General features: G+C 38.3%; 1 protein-coding gene and 1 long non-coding RNA gene across 4 annotated transcripts in view; one reads left to right on the top strand and one right to left on the bottom strand.

Moving 5' to 3' along the window:
- LOC113993686 overlaps window positions 1-15,982 on the bottom strand; it is a 55,623-nt gene that overhangs the window by 11,048 nt on the left and 28,593 nt on the right. The window contains exons 7-14 of one of the 2 annotated variants that reach the window (XR_005566757.1): window positions 15,151-15,425; window positions 12,787-14,041; window positions 12,382-12,538; window positions 9,049-9,167; window positions 8,775-8,951; window positions 7,057-7,209; window positions 5,487-5,672; window positions 534-743 (exon numbers count right to left, since the gene is read on the bottom strand). This is a non-coding gene — a long non-coding RNA (uncharacterized LOC113993686). The remainder of the gene's footprint in view (window positions 1-533; window positions 744-5,486; window positions 5,673-7,056; window positions 7,210-8,774; window positions 8,952-9,048; window positions 9,168-12,381; window positions 12,539-12,786; window positions 14,042-15,150; window positions 15,426-15,982) is intronic. The other variant, XR_005566756.1, reaches the window with a different exon arrangement.
- SLC12A1 (solute carrier family 12 member 1) overlaps window positions 1-15,982 on the top strand; it is a 46,835-nt gene that overhangs the window by 7,121 nt on the left and 23,732 nt on the right. The window contains exons 3-12 of one of the 2 annotated variants that reach the window (XM_027732066.2): window positions 689-823; window positions 1,038-1,113; window positions 5,849-5,944; window positions 6,524-6,663; window positions 7,125-7,235; window positions 8,187-8,298; window positions 8,787-8,914; window positions 11,607-11,691; window positions 13,403-13,554; window positions 15,211-15,318. In XM_027732066.2, coding sequence (XP_027587867.1) covers window positions 689-823; window positions 1,038-1,113; window positions 5,849-5,944; window positions 6,524-6,663; window positions 7,125-7,235; window positions 8,187-8,298; window positions 8,787-8,914; window positions 11,607-11,691; window positions 13,403-13,554; window positions 15,211-15,318 — 1,143 coding nt within the window. Of the gene's footprint in view, window positions 1-688; window positions 824-1,037; window positions 1,114-5,116; window positions 5,213-5,848; window positions 5,945-6,523; window positions 6,664-7,124; window positions 7,236-8,186; window positions 8,299-8,786; window positions 8,915-11,606; window positions 11,692-13,402; window positions 13,555-15,210; window positions 15,319-15,982 lie in introns of both variants that reach the window. The other variant, XM_027732064.2, reaches the window with a different exon arrangement.

Genomic DNA, 15,982 nt, shown 5'->3' with positions numbered 1-15,982 from the left:
AAGAGCTGAAGAGATAAGATACAGATTTATATTTGTAACCTAATATGAACAATCTAAAATTCTGCACTATTATTCTGGTTACACCACAAATACAGCAATTCCTAATCCTATCTACTATGGTTACACCAGAGGTGGCTAAAACACAGAAAGGATTATTCATTTACTACATTTCACTGGCATTTCTCTAACTGTTTTCAGGAATATGTTACCCATCTGCTGCTGCAGTTATGTTTGCACTTTATCCAACAGAAAACACTGGAGTTCATCACATAACTTCACCATGCAGCACTCAGCTCAGTCTCTTTTCACTATTGAGCAATTATCCCTCCTTCTACACTTGGAGTTATTCATAAATTGTTGCAAGAGCATGCAGAGGCCAACCAGGAGCCTCTCACTATCTTAGATGCTCTACTTACATATCAACACAATATGTATGTGGAATAGTTCACAATAAAAACACTTAAGTACAGATAATAATGTATTTACTCTGCTTAAGCGGTTCTTTCATCTTTTCTCCCTGTTAGCAAGCCTACCTGCTGATGCCTGGTGTAAGCAGAATATTGCTCTCTACTCCAGAGGCAGTAAAACTCGATCTTCTTTGGAATTCCTTTCTCCTGTGTCTCTCTTATGCAGCCAGGTGTCCTCTGCTTTGCACAAAACCGTGTTTGTTTTCTGTGTGATTCTCCAGAACATTGCTGTGAGCACTGGCTCAGTGGAGAGAATGGCTAATGGAGAGAGCACGGCTGGAGAGGAGACAGCAGCCAGCAAGGAAGAGGAAAACAAAGCAGGATTTGTCAAGTTCGGATGGGTGAAGGGTGTGCTGGTGAGAAACTTACCTGCACTTCTAAACAAAAAAATTAAAAGCAAATAAAATCAGTTCTGTTACACTAAGGTCTTCTAAGAATTAAGAGTGGGAGATGGACTTCAGGGATGTTTGGGGTGTTTTTTAAAAGCCTGAAATGTACTCTGTCATGCTGCTGGTTGTTAGCACTACTTTCAACATTGCACTAATGCGGTATTTTTTCTTCAAAACCTAGGTAAGATGCATGCTTAATATCTGGGGTGTGATGCTCTTTATTCGACTTTCCTGGATTGTAGGTCAAGCAGGAATTGGTATGTATCTTATTTAATATCATTTTCAACAGTGAAGGGATAAAGAGGATAAACTATACATGATCATGATTAATATATAATCTGAGATGTGCATTTGCATGTTGAACTAAATAACGTTTTCAAATGCTTGCCAAGGTAAAAGACATTAATCCTCCAAACTATTGGAATTTTCCAGACTCACAGCCAAATTACTGCTTAGAGGCACAGATCTGTTAACTATGCATATGATCATCACATTTGAATATTTCTAAGCTTTAGTGAAATTTGTATTTAGATCCTGTAACAGATGTAAACTTTATGACTCGGGCCAATTTCTAATATGTGAGTACAGAGTTAACCTTTAAGAGTTCACACTTTGCTTATCTGTGAAACCCAAACCTTGTCATCTACATATTAAAAACAACACTTCTTCACACTTCTCTGCAAGGATGAAAACAGAACTGGAAGGAGGTCTCATCTCATCAGGATTTTGTTATTTTTAACTGCAGAACAGTACTAGATACTAGTGTACTATGAAAGACTAAGTTTAAAAAACTCTGCTGTAGCTTTCATATAAATTAACTAAGTACACTTCACTATGTGCTGTATCTTTGCTTCTTCATTGTGTAATTTAATTAATCCAAATTCCAAATGCCAGTCCCTGGGGGACTGGGCCCCGAGGCCTCCATCCAGTCTGTTGCTGAGTGTTCAATGAAACCAGCGAGAGAGGAAAGTGCTCACAACGCTGCAAGAATCTCCAGCACTACAAGAGCAGCTCAATGAGGTGCAATTTCTGTGTGGTACAACTGCCTTTTTAGAGCTGCTGCTCTGGGGAAGCAGAGAAACGTGACCTGCGATGGCACTGTCACTCTGTGATCCATGATCCTGCAATCTGGAGTGTTGGGGCCCTAATCTTTGACTGGCACCCAGATGTTGCAAAAAAATGCAATCCAAAGGCATGATGGCAAGTATTCCAGTTTGGATGCTCACAGAATGGAAACATTAAATAAATTAAGGAGCGTTGACTCTGCTGGGCTTGGATAAAACTCAGTGCTCAAAATCAGATGGTGTAACTGTCATTCACTTCCTTGTTAATGGAAGTGAAATGAAACATTGAATCGAAACATCTCCAAAATTTTGCATGGTTGAAGTCTCATTTCCAATAAAATACAGTAACTTCATAGAAGTTTCACTTGAGCAAGTCTGAGCTTTTAAACAAAGAATAACAAAGGAAACGCTTATTAAGTAAAAAATCCAGCCACAAACTTACAGAAACATAAATAGAAACAAGAAACCCAACAATAAAAGATCCAGAACTAAGCAGGAGAACTTTAGTACTTCTGCAGTGCTCCATGCGTGGCTCCAGCACTGTGCCTGACAAAAGGGTGCTTGCTGATTTTATGATGCATACCAAATGAGCACGTACAGCCCAGGGCACTCATAACTATATGCCTTGCCATGAAATTTCTGCATCTTAATATTGCCAAGACTTTGCTCTGGGGTTTCATGCAAAATTAGTTTTTAAGGGCAGTTTAGTAACTTATTGAGATCATCAAGAAGTATTACTTTGTTTTGAGGTGTGAGAATAGCCATGGGCAAGAGTAATTCATTTTGGAACAACTTACTTAGGAGCCATATGCCTGCTTTTCAATCTAAACTTTAATCAGATTTTTAACATTAATTTGCACCAACATCAGTTACAACCTTTCTGCTTTCACTTTTAATTTTAGCATTTTAACTCATTGATAAGCAGACTCTCTTTCCTTAGAGTTTATTGCTCTGCTGTTGCTTTTTAAAGTTGCATGTGTTACGCAAGGAGGTTAGTTTTACTTCTGAAAATGAGACGTCAAATTCCATATGAATAATTTCTCATTGCATTTTCTGAATGTCTTATTAGCAATGAGCTTTAAGTCCCTAGCCAAGCTGCTTAAGGAGAACAGTGATGGAAGCTCATCATCACCAAGGCTCAGGGATTTCACTGGGTACTGCTACTAACATGGAAATTAAATGAGTCAGTTAAACCACCATCTGGGCACCATTTATATCCCCATCATTAGAGGGCCAAAGAGAGCAAACCCAATTATTTCCATATCCTGATAGGCTGTCTTGGGCAAAAGCTCTTACAGGGGGAAAAAAATACCATTCAACAAAGATCTGTGTTTATCATCAGCTGGGAAAAAAGGGACAGTATGGTCCTGACAAGATTCCAGGTCCAAAACTAGTCTAGTATTTTCACCTAACATCTGAGGACTACATGTACCTGGAATGGTTAGCCAAAGGAAGGGAAAAACACCAAGTTTATGTTACCTGAAAATCTGGCCCTGATTACAATTATGTTATATGACAATGTTTTCGTTAAGTCACTGCTATTTATGCACTTTTATTCTTAAATCTTACAATATTTTTTAAAAATTAACATTGAAGTCTTTCTATGAAGATGTTACTATCAAGTTAACTATAGATTACTATAGTAACAACTACAGATGTTACTATCAAGTTAACAACTCTATATATCTATCATATACATGTTAATGACATGAATTGTGAAATGCAATAAAACATCCTTGAAAAATACTCCTTAGGATGCACATGCACTTACCAAATAATTTTAAAACTACTTTAAGAATAATATGTCTCAATTATTCAACTTAAGAGTTAACAGCTGATTAAAAATCATGTTCAGCCACTTCTCAGACACAAAATTTGCATGGTTTAACCTTCTGTGTAATGGTAGCTGACCAAAAGGAATGACCGTTTGGATTTCTTTTTATACAGACCTGCATACAAAAAGCTGCATGACTAGTTAGAGTTCAGAAATCAATAGGATAAACATAATTTATTAGAGGCTCAAATCACTTTGAATATCCTACACCACATTATATATCATTTCTGTCTTGCCCATGACATCTTTCTGTCTTAAAGGACTGTGATAACATGGCTATAATTTAAGCAGCAAAGAACGTTCACTCAGGGACTGGGTGGTTATAACCATCCAGTATGAACTGAAGTCAGGAATCTGATCTGGAAGCCAGAAGGTAGAAATAAACCAGATGAATCAATCAGTTTGTAGTACTTCTCACTCAGTGATAGTTGTCAGATCCAAGTTTCAATCTGGATGAGCCCTGGTCAATAAATATTGCTACAGGCAATGAATGTTCTCCAGTTCCACACTGAACACCTGTGTACCTCACAGACACAAGGCAGCTAGTGCATAAGCCTTAGCAAGCTCAGATAAAACTAAAAACTGATTGTTAACAGAAACCTGACCATATAACCAAAGACTGGAAGCGTTCTCAGATTTCAGAGCATAACTTAAACTAAAACCCAGTTCACCTGTAACTAATCACCTTTCACTCATCTTCAGATGTTTGATTATTTCTGTTCAATTACTCAAGTTTGTGATATCAGCTAAAAAAAAAAGAATATTCTAAGTTCTCTAAGATTACAGGTCACCCATTAAAGTAAATGGCATCTAAAAAGCAGTATTTCCATTTTCAAATGTTTGTCCTGTGTTAGACTAAAACTACTTTTTGCAGGGAAAGAGGGAGATGAGGACATCACTCAGGTTTTGTCTCTCTGCCTGACTGACTCTTTGTCCTGGTGCACTATGAATCTTCCTCTGACTCACTATTTAATTATCTGATGAAAGACAGCAGTATTCTTACAAGAGCTCTGGTTAATGTGTCAATCTCCTCACTTAAACAGCCAGGATGCCTGTTAAAGGTAGATATAAGTTTCCATGTCAAGGGACACTTGTGTGTTCATTTCCTCCAGCCTTTGAAAATCATGAGAATTTCTGGCTAGAGTACTCCTATCACAAAGAATCACTGCTTGAAGACTGATGGGAATAATTTACTACCATGTCATGGCCTCCGTGAAAATGTTCTGCAAGCTGCAAATGGTCAACAAACCATCTTTTCAGTTTATTGCTCTGATTCTGGCCTGAAAATTCAATTTAAAGAGAGAATGATTTGTAGGAAACATGGAACATGAGTAAAATATTTTATCTTCTTATTACTGACAGGTCTTGGAGTAATCATAATTCTCCTCGCCACGATGGTAACCTCAATTACTGGGTTGTCAACTTCTGCAATAGCAACTAATGGGTTTGTCCGTGGAGGTAAAAATCTTAGGGTTACTAATGCTTTCAAGCCCAAAAAGGTATTTATGTATTATTTCTGTGTGAGACAAACCAGAGGGACGATAAACCAAGTGGTACATCTAAAGGAACTGGAAGGTAACAATTCTAGCCACCTCTCATCACAATTTAAGGCATGTTTGGGTAGTCACTTTTAATAAACCACAGATTTCAGTTCAGTCTGAGAAGTACATTTCAGGTGTTCCTGCCTGCTGGGAGCGAGGGATGGCTGCTGGCTTTCCATGGCTGCTCTTACCTTTCAGCTGGTCTTTCCTATTCAGAGCATTCCAGGTTGGACATCCTTCAACAAACTGAGCATGGAGACACCTCTTCCTCTCATTTTAAATACTGATGCACATCAGTGGATGCCTTCAGTTTAATGCCTTCTTTATAACACTTCTTACATTTCAGCCACTCCTTGGAAGACGAGTAAATGATTTTGCTGTAAAAGTGCATGTCAGGTATTTTATGAAACAAATTTCTAGTGCATTTCAGAGCCTTTAAGTTCTATCTGGCCTGGTCTAACCTCTCTGGAAAATGGCAAGTTCTTACTACGTCATTTAAGCACAACAGGTACTGGAATATACTTGAATATACTTTCTTTTTCGGATCTTTCAGGTCTTGGAATCATAGTTATTGTTCTGAGTGTAGTAGTAACAACATTAACAGGTATCTCCATGTCTGCCATTTGCACTAATGGAGTAGTAAGAGGAGGTAAGTGATTATGATCTCATGAAAAATACAAAAATCTGCAGATTTTACTTAGAGAAATAAATGGAATTGAGATAACTGTGTTATAAGCAAAGAAATAATAAGCAAATATATTTGGAGTGATTTCTTTCAGTGCATCAACAGCAAATTAAAATGTATATGAACTTAATGCAAAAAAGATTAAAGATTTACTGCAGGAGCTTAAACAATGTACCACAGAATATGATCCTTCATGCTAACACTGGGACAGATCCATGTAAGTTAGAACCTATCTGGAAGTGAGGTTCTCTCTCCTTTGTGTTATTATATCATGTATCATGAAAAATTATAACAAGGTCCAGTTTTGCATGTTAATGTGCACTAAAAGATTTCTGCAATAGAAAGGCATACTGAGAAGTCTGAGGGCAGAACCACTACAAAGCACATTGCTTTTCTGTAAGTGCCCTCTATCAACATAGGGCAAGGTTCAGTTATATTTGTGAGGCTGAAAGCACAGATTTCTGCAGTAATTGTTCTGTGGGGAAAAAACAGCAAAAACTGAGCATTTAGCTGTGCCAAAATAACAATCATTTCTGTCTGCAGGTGGAGCATACTATCTTATCTCAAGGAGTCTGGGCCCAGAGTTTGGTGGATCTATAGGACTTATCTTTGCCTTTGCCAATGCAGTGGCAGTTGCCATGTATGTAGTTGGATTTGCCGAAACAGTTGTGGAACTTCTTAAGGTAAATGTAGATGTAGATGTTTCAGGTATATGATTAAGTCAGTTTAGTTTTTTGTGTTTTGTGTGGCTTTTTTTCTTTTTTTAGGGGGTGGTGTTTGTTTTACATAATATATTTGTTTAAGTGGTGATACTTTTTAGCTAAGGCTTGAGGGACATTTTTAGCAGGGAAGAAGCTGGTGTGTCTAAACATGCCACAGAACACTTCTCCATTATTTCTACCTTATGAATATATTTCATACATTTCTTGACAAGAATCTCAAAATCAGAAGAGGAACAGACATCTAATTAGACAGCCAAATAACCCCAACTGCAGAAGGCCAGCTGGAACATGAAATACAAACACTTGGTCTCATAAATCTCTGCAACTTTGACAGCTCACTGCTCTCTACTTCACCTTGTTACTTGATCCCACCAGTTGGGCAGAGAAACACCGGTACTATTAACATTTCTCACTGCTTTCAGGAGAGTGATACTCTGATAGTAGATGAGTCCAATGACATCAGAATCATAGGCACCATAACTGTTGTCTGTCTTCTCGGCATCACCGCTGCTGGCATGGAATGGGAAGCAAAGGTAAACCTTTAAAAGAACATTAAAGCAAGTGGTATTTTAGCCTACTGTACAGAATTTGTGTGTGAGGAATGCTACACAACAGGTAGAATTTTCAGAGGCACCCAGTTTCAGTTTACGCTTAATCTTTCTAAAAGCAAGAGCAGTTTAATCATTACATTCAATGAAAGCACAATTACTCCACACTCTTCCTTGAACATACATTTAAAAGCAAAGAGGAAGTTTGTGTTCTGCAGACAGCTTGGTTATATTGATTTTTACAATTCATGGCTTCATTTAGAGCCTTGGCTAAGTGCCCCTTTTGCCCTTATTTTTGATGCAGTTTGACACAATAAACAGTAGTAAAATATTGTTTTATCACTGTACTCTTTCAAGCCCTGCTCAGCAGAAGATCTCTATTTGCTACCCATTCCTTAATCTCTAATGATTTCTGCTATTCCTTCACCTGTAAAAAAAGGTCAGAATGCAAATTCAAATGGAAATACTTTAGAGGGTGTAATATAGCTGTTGAAATCAGGACCAGAAAACAGATTCAACAGCATCCTTATTTTTACATTCTGCTGTGATGGAGACTAGAACTACTTGAAAAAGAGATCAGAAAACAATTTGATATTACAACCCTTGAAGTCACAACTCACTGCAACTAAACAAATTTTATAACAATATAAAAATGTCTTATACTTGATATTAATGCTTTACTGTTCCATTTGCCTTTCCTTGTATAAAGAAACTAACATAAAATTAAATTATAACTACATATTTCATTACTCCCTTAGTAAAAAGTATCTGCTGTTGTCACTAGCTGATTCAGCTATCTTGATTCCTGGTAGTTTGGAAAACTACAGAAATTAATAACCTGTCATAGGGAACACATACAGATAACTTACTATATAGCCATCTCCACAGCAACACAAATTAAAACTAACAGGAAAATCTTTTTGCTTCTGTTAATAGGCTCAAGTTATTCTTCTAATTGTTCTCCTTGTTGCCATTGCAAACTTCTTTATCGGGACAGTCATTCCTACCAACACCGAAAAGAAGGCAAGAGGCTTTTTTAATTACCAAGGTAAGCAACCTTGCTATCATAAAATTATGATTTGCATTCTTTTGGCTTAGCAGTAAGTTAAGGATTCCACTGAAAAAGGTCACAAGATCAGAATCTTCTGCCCAAGTTTAAGTGAGCTTGCAAACAAAGGGAATTTATTTCATCTTTAATTCTGAGTCTGTCTCTCTGCTGCTGAAGTTGACAGCACAGTGAGCTGCAGCTTGAGTCATTTATACATCAGTAGAGCACAGACAAACTTTAACACAGACCTAAGTGCAAGTACTGCAGTGACACTTCTGTCACTTCCATATGGCTCTGTAGCTCTGAGATGCAGACAACCACATCCTACTGGGGACCAGACTGAGGAAATCAAATTCACTTTGCTTATGATATGAGACACATTCAAATCCAGTCTTCCAGATGTGAAAGACTGGCTTATTCTCCTCATTCATTAAGTAACTTTGGAATCAAATCTTGGTGGTATATTTCATTTTCACCTGTATTTGCAGCATCAATATTTGCAGAAAACTTTGGACCAGATTTCAGAAGTGGAGAAGGATTTTTTTCGGTGTTTGCCATTTTTTTCCCAGCTGCCACTGGCATTCTTGCAGGAGCCAATATCTCAGGAGATCTGAAAGTACGTATTTCATTAACTTCATAATACTATCTGTAGGCTGAGAAAAAGAACAAGAAAACAAATCATGAATCAACTCTGTGTTCAGTTTTAAACCATGTCTTATTTTGGGAAGCAAAACTCTCACTTTTAAGTACCTGATTTATTAATTGAAAACATCAGTTCACATCTTCTCTCATAAGCATTGTGGCTATTTACAGAAATTACCGCAGTTAGATTTGGGTTATTGTATCATTTAAAAGCATGTTTCAATAACCTGTAATAATATATCATTAATGGTCCATTAGCAGCACATGACATAAGAGAAATTATATGTGTATCTCTTAAAGCTTGTATTTTGTAAACATCAATCCAAACATCACCCCAAAAACCATACCTGTAAAGCTCAAGTTTGTACTCACAGGAACTGGCAGAGACCACCTTTTGTATTCAGGGTCATAGCAAGGGCAGAGCAAACAGGGCATTTAAGGAAAGCAAGTATGTCCCAGTCCCATGTCACTACTGCTGCTCAAAGGAAAAGCTGCAAGCTTGCAGCTGTGACAAAAGAAAGGAGTCTGAAGAGAAAGGGGAAGGAGGTCCAAGGGCGACCAACTGTCTTGCTGTGGCCATTCTGTCTGTTCCCCACTCTCCTCTTGCTGTTTAGCAGTTGTAGGGGATGATATTTCCAGCATCTAAAATTACAGGTAAACTAGAGACAGGAATTTAGTTTCGAGTGCCCTCTAGTTTCCATCACAAAAACATCCAACCCCCCTCCAAATTAAAAAGAAAAATAAAAAAAAGTCACCAACAAGATGTCACTCACAGCTTGATAACCCCAGTATGTCAAACTAAGTTCTTTGGCCTTCTCATATAAATCCATTGCCTTGGATACCCTAAGGATTCATCCAAAGGTCTGTTATATCTGTATTGGCATAAGAGTCACACGTTAACCACATCCTACCACACTTGACAGCCAGTTCTCTTCCTCACACTGAGCTGATGTCTCATCTCCTTTGTTTTCAAAGGACTGCTTTTCAAGCCAAGCACAGAGAGAACTACATTGAAACTGAGCCACTGATAGTGTCAGTGAGATTCTAGTTTTAATTTAAAAACCAAAAATCATTGTACTTCTGCCCAGTGAGACTGAATCAGCCTCACACAATCTCCATCCTCTTAACAAACAAAAATAATTCTTTTGCCATATATGGTGCTCTCTCTACATGGCAGCTCCCAAAGCAGCAGCACTTCTTTCATAAGCTGTTTGAAAGAATCTGAGCAGACAGAGTTCTCCCGTTGGATCTCTGCAGTTGTTTCAGTCTGACAATAAGTGGATTTCTATAAGCAAGTCCTCCAGACTGCAGATCCCCACTGAGCATGTTTAGATGCATTAGACAGGTCTAATTAAATTAACCAGCCTCTCCAGAAACCTAAAAGACAAGCTAAGGAGTGTTTAAAAAGTGTAATATTGACCAACGAAACTTTCTTTGGAATTTGTTGCAAACACCTTCATACATGCTCCTGCAGCCACTACATACTCAAGTTGTGTCTTAGTCCAAAGCCTACTTCCAAAAACAAATAGTCTTCCTGATGACTTCAGTAGGGTTTGGAGCAGCCCCTAAAGTGCTAACATCATAGTAAATATGTGTTTGATTTTTGACAGAATTTAAAAGCTGTAAAGCTGTAAGAAGACTTAACCCTAAGATTTAAGGTTACAGAGTTTAAGATAACCACATTAGACTCTAGATGACCTGAAACATGCACACCAGAACTGCATAATGTTGCCAAGGTCTGAAAGCAAAGGGTGTTAAATGCAGATCAAGTGACTTCAAAACTATTTTTCAGCTCGATAAATCTTTACGTCATTTAAAAATTATATTAATTATTAACACAGTTAAGCCATTCATCCATGTTTCACATTGTTTTTAACCATGCAATGACCATAGTTATAAAAAGTCTGTGACTTAAAATGCATTCAACTAATTTTTGATTTAAAAAACCTTACTAAACCAACTTAAGAAGACAATTAATAAAAAATGCTTCCTAGCATAAACAAACACACCCTAAATTGTAAGGTTATCTAGCATTAAAAACCCCTTAAAAATGTATAATGCAGATCTTTGGACTCAGAGTTGCATGATCAAATTGTTGTGAGCTAGTCTGTAAGCATCACAACCCAGCCTTAGTAAATTATCTAAATTAAATGTCAAAACAGTGAAAGAAAGTAGCTGTTGTGAAGACCCAACTAACAATTACTAGTTGCTAATCACAGAAGTCCTGTATTCTGTACAGGGTCACTGCATCCATCTCACCAATTAACCAAAAATGGTCCCATCTTGTCATCCACAGGAGTTTGATGGTTGGTTCAGTAATTATTTAGCGATTACATCATCAAACATTAAAATAAAGCCAATGGCAATGTAAAGAGAGTTTGGAGCTCTCAGAAGTGCAGAGATCAGGACCCTCCTGCTGCAATAAATGTGACCTCTGCTCCTGTACAATATCCTTCACTGTGTCCAGGACAGGAGCACTGCACCACAGGACCACTTCACACTGTCTGCGTGCTGGGACCTGAAGTGTTGGTGTAGGTCAAGGGATAAAAATCTGCCCTCTAAGGGTATCTTCACACCACAGCGTGGCAGGACTCCCAGCAGGCAAATGCAATCAGACTGCAGCACACACAGTCACAGTGCTTTTCGTGTCCCTGCTTTGTTTTAAGGATCCCCAAAGTGCGATACCCCAAGGAACAATGCTGGCCATCCTGATCACCACCATTGCTTACATTGCCGTGGCCATTTGTGCGGGTGAGTACAGAACCTCTGCTTCAGGTCTTCATTTGTACAGTTCAGTTTGGAAGCTTGGTATGCAAATGAATGATTAACCTCACTGCTTTTTAATCCTGTGAATTTATTATGTAGAGAGACAGTAGTTTTGATTTTACTGTATGTAAAAACAGTGAGGGGGAAAAAAAGCAGCAATCAGCAGAAATGAAAGTGTCTTTTTGGTAGCTGGACCTTCATATAACTTGTATGGTTACTTTTGCTGACAAAGACCACTAGCATATAGCATCCATGAGCATAGTAAAGATGAAAGGAACCTCTGATCAATCTGCTGATCTTTTGTTCCTTGTTCACACTGAAATTTCATATGGCTTCTGCTTTCTCTCACTAGTCTTACTGAGCACTCATGAGAATCACAGAAACAGGGTAACACATTTTGTATGTCATATGTCAAAGACACAAATCAGTTCCTGTCTTATAGAAGATACACAACTCCATGCTCTGCAGTATTGGAATGTGAGGTGACAACAAAGTGGACACAAATAAAAAGGAGAGCTGTACTGAAGCCATGAACTGTGTTGGAGGATTATGCAGTTAAATCCTCATTATAAGCAGACAATAAATCTCTGGTCAAGAAAAATATTTTTCTTTATGTATTTAATAGTACTGTAAGAAAGAGGGTTGTAAATGACACCCCTTCTTATGAGCAAATACCTCAATCCTGCATGAAAGCCCTGCAGAGTACTTCCTTTTCTGGGAGATGACTCTCAAGTCTTCTTGACTTTTGTTGTTCTTGTACTTTATGCAAAAGGCAGAATGCTTGACTCAAGCCTCAGCTCAGGTCACTGCATTATTTGGATCTAAATTTCCCCTGCAATTTAAGTTGAAGTAGTCATTCTTCACTTTCTATTATAAATTTCCTTTCTGTTATAAGTCATTGTTGTTTGTTTGAGAACATTGCACAAGCAATAGCTGTATTTCAAATTCAGAGCTGCGTATTTTTCAGGGCACTATTTCCTTTTTTTTTTTTCTGTTTGCATATTGGTTTCCTAAATAGACAATGGTTATTTTGGGACTCTCAATGTTTTTGACATATTTGAAGTTACCATAAAAACTTACATTTTGGCCACTAAGGATGTTGAGATCAGCACTCCAAGTTGCCTCCACGTGTTTTTTCTCGTTTCTGGTGGCAAGCAAATAAAGACAACATGAATATCAATAAACATAAAAAGAATATAGGCAATTTCTCCTGTTTTTCATCATATTGGTATCAGTAGGGCTATGACAATTTGAATAGCTGAGGATCTGGGTCTCTAAAGCAATTGCGTGTCCTTGTTAAACAGAAAAATGTGTATCCCTAGACCCAAGACCCTCACTGACCTGTTTCCTTTGAATACTGGCACTTGTAAAAGTAGTGACAAGAGGACAATATATTTTCTGAGTTAGTTAATTTATTGTTGATTTCTGTCTTGCCTAATCTCAGAAATATGCTAATCCTCACTAGTCAACTGGCTGATTATTCTAAAAGTAACAGAAGGAAATATTTGCCTACAGACACCATGATAACCTAAGTCATAGAACAGGGTAGTAATCTCTGCCCAACACAAAACGTTGCTCTTGGGATGAGTCAAAGGTAGCAGTTGGACAAAATGTGTGCAGATTAAGAGTCAAATGGCAAGAACATTCTTCCAATGTCACAAGGAATGAAAATAATAATATATGATTGTTTCCACAGCCTCCTGTGTTGTACGAGATGCTACTGGGAACATCAATGATACAATTGTACCTGGAATGAGCTGCAATGGATCATCTGCCTGTGGCCTAGGCTATGATTTTTCCAGATGTGCAAGTCAGCCATGTGATTACGGGCTGATGAATAATTTTCAGGTTCTAATGACATAATATGTATAATCATAAGCAATACACGAATACATAAGTACAAACATTCAAACCCGTTATTTACAGACAACTAACTGCAACAGGACAACCACTTTTATCTAAAAAAGGAAGGAATTATAGGAATAATGAAAGGCAAAAATCACCTGCATTCCATAATATCTTCATACTGCCCATCACTAGCCTTCCTAGCACTCTGGTAAAGTCTTTATCTCCTCTTTCAACAAGTACCATGCAGCAGTATATGCTGTAACATCTTCAAACTGAAAGCTTAAACTTAACAGAGACTTCAGGAAATGTTAGATGAGCAACTCACCTCACTGCTCTTGACACCTGGATGTGATTTTACCTCAGGGGTGCTGTGGTCACTGTTAAAGGTTTGTGTCGTGGTACAAAAAACAGAGTTCTGACTTCTTTAAAAAAAGTATCCAAAAATAGTCGAGTGAAAAATCAAGTGAGAAGTAATGGGGTCTTTCTCCTAGGCCAGAGAGAGACTGTCTGCCATTTTTATTCTTCAAAATAAAGCATAGGCAAAGCATCAAAGTAAAGCAGTTCTGCAGCCTGACAAGCACGGCTCCCAGATCTCTGTTCAGCCCCTGTCCTTCATGGCCCGCAAGAGGAACTCACCACCCACCTGCACTTGCTTTTCAACTAGTCATTTGTAGCTTTTAAACTCACTTGCTTTTTTCCCAGCTGGCTCTGCTAAATGACAGGGCTGGGTAACCACCTTAAAAGGGATATGCTGTCCCTTTCACAGACTACTTTCCTTTCCTTTCTTGATCATTTACCATCCTCACTCCCACCCCAGTTCAGCTGCCCAGACCTGGGGCACCCCTTTACATCAGTGACCTCCCTACAGCCATAAACGGAGTTGCACTTGTTGCATTTACCTTTGCCAGACTAAAGTCAGGAAACAATATATCTTCATCTGACAAATCTTCAGGATTAACTGGTTTCTTTCCTGGAGTCTTCCCACACACCAAAAAGCATCTGACAGCCACAGCCATCTATCTTTTAGTTTCCTTGTCTGGTGCTTCTCAACATCCCTTTTGCTTCAGTGGTCACAGAGGCCAGTCCAGCCCCCCAGGAGGGCTCAGGGAGGCCTAACAGGAACCAACATTGCTGTTTGCAGCACTGTGGTTATGCCAACACAACCAGGCACTTTCTCTCTTTTTTAGCCATATTAAATAATCAAGGAAACCCCAAACCAAATCAAACGCCTCCAACCACGTTTCATACTTTGGTGCTTTTTCCTGCCATTTTCCTGCCATTTCCATTTTCCTCTCTTGCTACGAGCTGGCTATTTACTTGTCAAATAGAGGCTGTTACTTGTAGCAATCAGTTAGCAAAGGCAGTGAGAAAATCTCAGAGAGTACTCATCTGCCCCGGCAGACAGCTGCATACTTGAACAAAAATTTGGCCATGCCCCCATTGCTTTTTATTAAAAGAGAAATAATAGTATTTCCTTACTTCACAGTTGTTTTGTAGCAGATTGAATTTAGAACCATGAAAAGCAGAGACACATAGAAAACAAGAGTACTGTCAACAAAATCTGCATCTAAATGTAAGCCTGACTATTCTTTTTACCTTTTTTTTTTCATAAAGGTGATGACTGACTCTTCTTTTTACCTTCTTTTCTTCATAAAGGTGATGAGCATGGTGTCTGGCTTTGGTCCTCTCATCACAGCTGGCATCTTTTCAGCTACTCTGTCATCAGCTCTAGCATCTCTTGTCAGCGCACCCAAAGTCTTCCAGGTAAAATTAAACTATCCATTTCCTTATACTCAGTTTTACTTCAAAGACACAAAATTTAGTTGAAGTCTTCGTGCCAAATGTAATATATATTTAAACAACACTGACACCTGTGGGAGGAAAAGGCAGGGAAAACAGTATGTACAATGTTTTTCAACGGAAATAGGCAGATTTCATCCTCATACAAGGGCAACAATATTCCTTTGGTCAGAGCTCAGCTTTGTTGCAGGAGTGGGGATACACACGTGTCTGTTATAAATAGCTTGAAGGCTACAATAAGCTTTAACTATAAATATTTTGTGCAAAGCACCTGCCCAGCTTTCCAGAAGTTGTCTGGGCAGCAGCAATGTGGAAAGAGTGGGAGCAGAGGGCATGGGACAGAGATAACCTGTACAAATTACACCAAGCCACTGACTTGGACTTCAATTTCCCCCAGTTTAGATTCCATTTAACTATTTAATTAATCTTTTCTTTTAAAGCACTGAATAAGCATTAAATGCCTGTATTTCTGTTTCCCACCATATAATAACGTAGTAGCACATTGTCTTATCACCTTATTTAAATGTTCACGTGCCATGGCATTGATGTATTTGAAGTACTAAGATATATCTAACTTGTTTAGCAAATGCCCAGCAAGCTGCCACTCACAGTGACTTCTGATGCAAGA

Source organism: Pipra filicauda, unplaced genomic scaffold (genome assembly GCF_003945595.2).
Source record: "Pipra filicauda isolate LSUMZ 115617 unplaced genomic scaffold, ASM394559v2 scaffold7_size6619720_pilon, whole genome shotgun sequence".
In the NCBI taxonomy this organism is placed as follows: domain Eukaryota; kingdom Metazoa; phylum Chordata; class Aves; order Passeriformes; family Pipridae; genus Pipra; species Pipra filicauda.
Note: the sequence above shows the minus strand (reverse complement) of the source record. Positions and strands in the feature narration are given on the sequence as shown.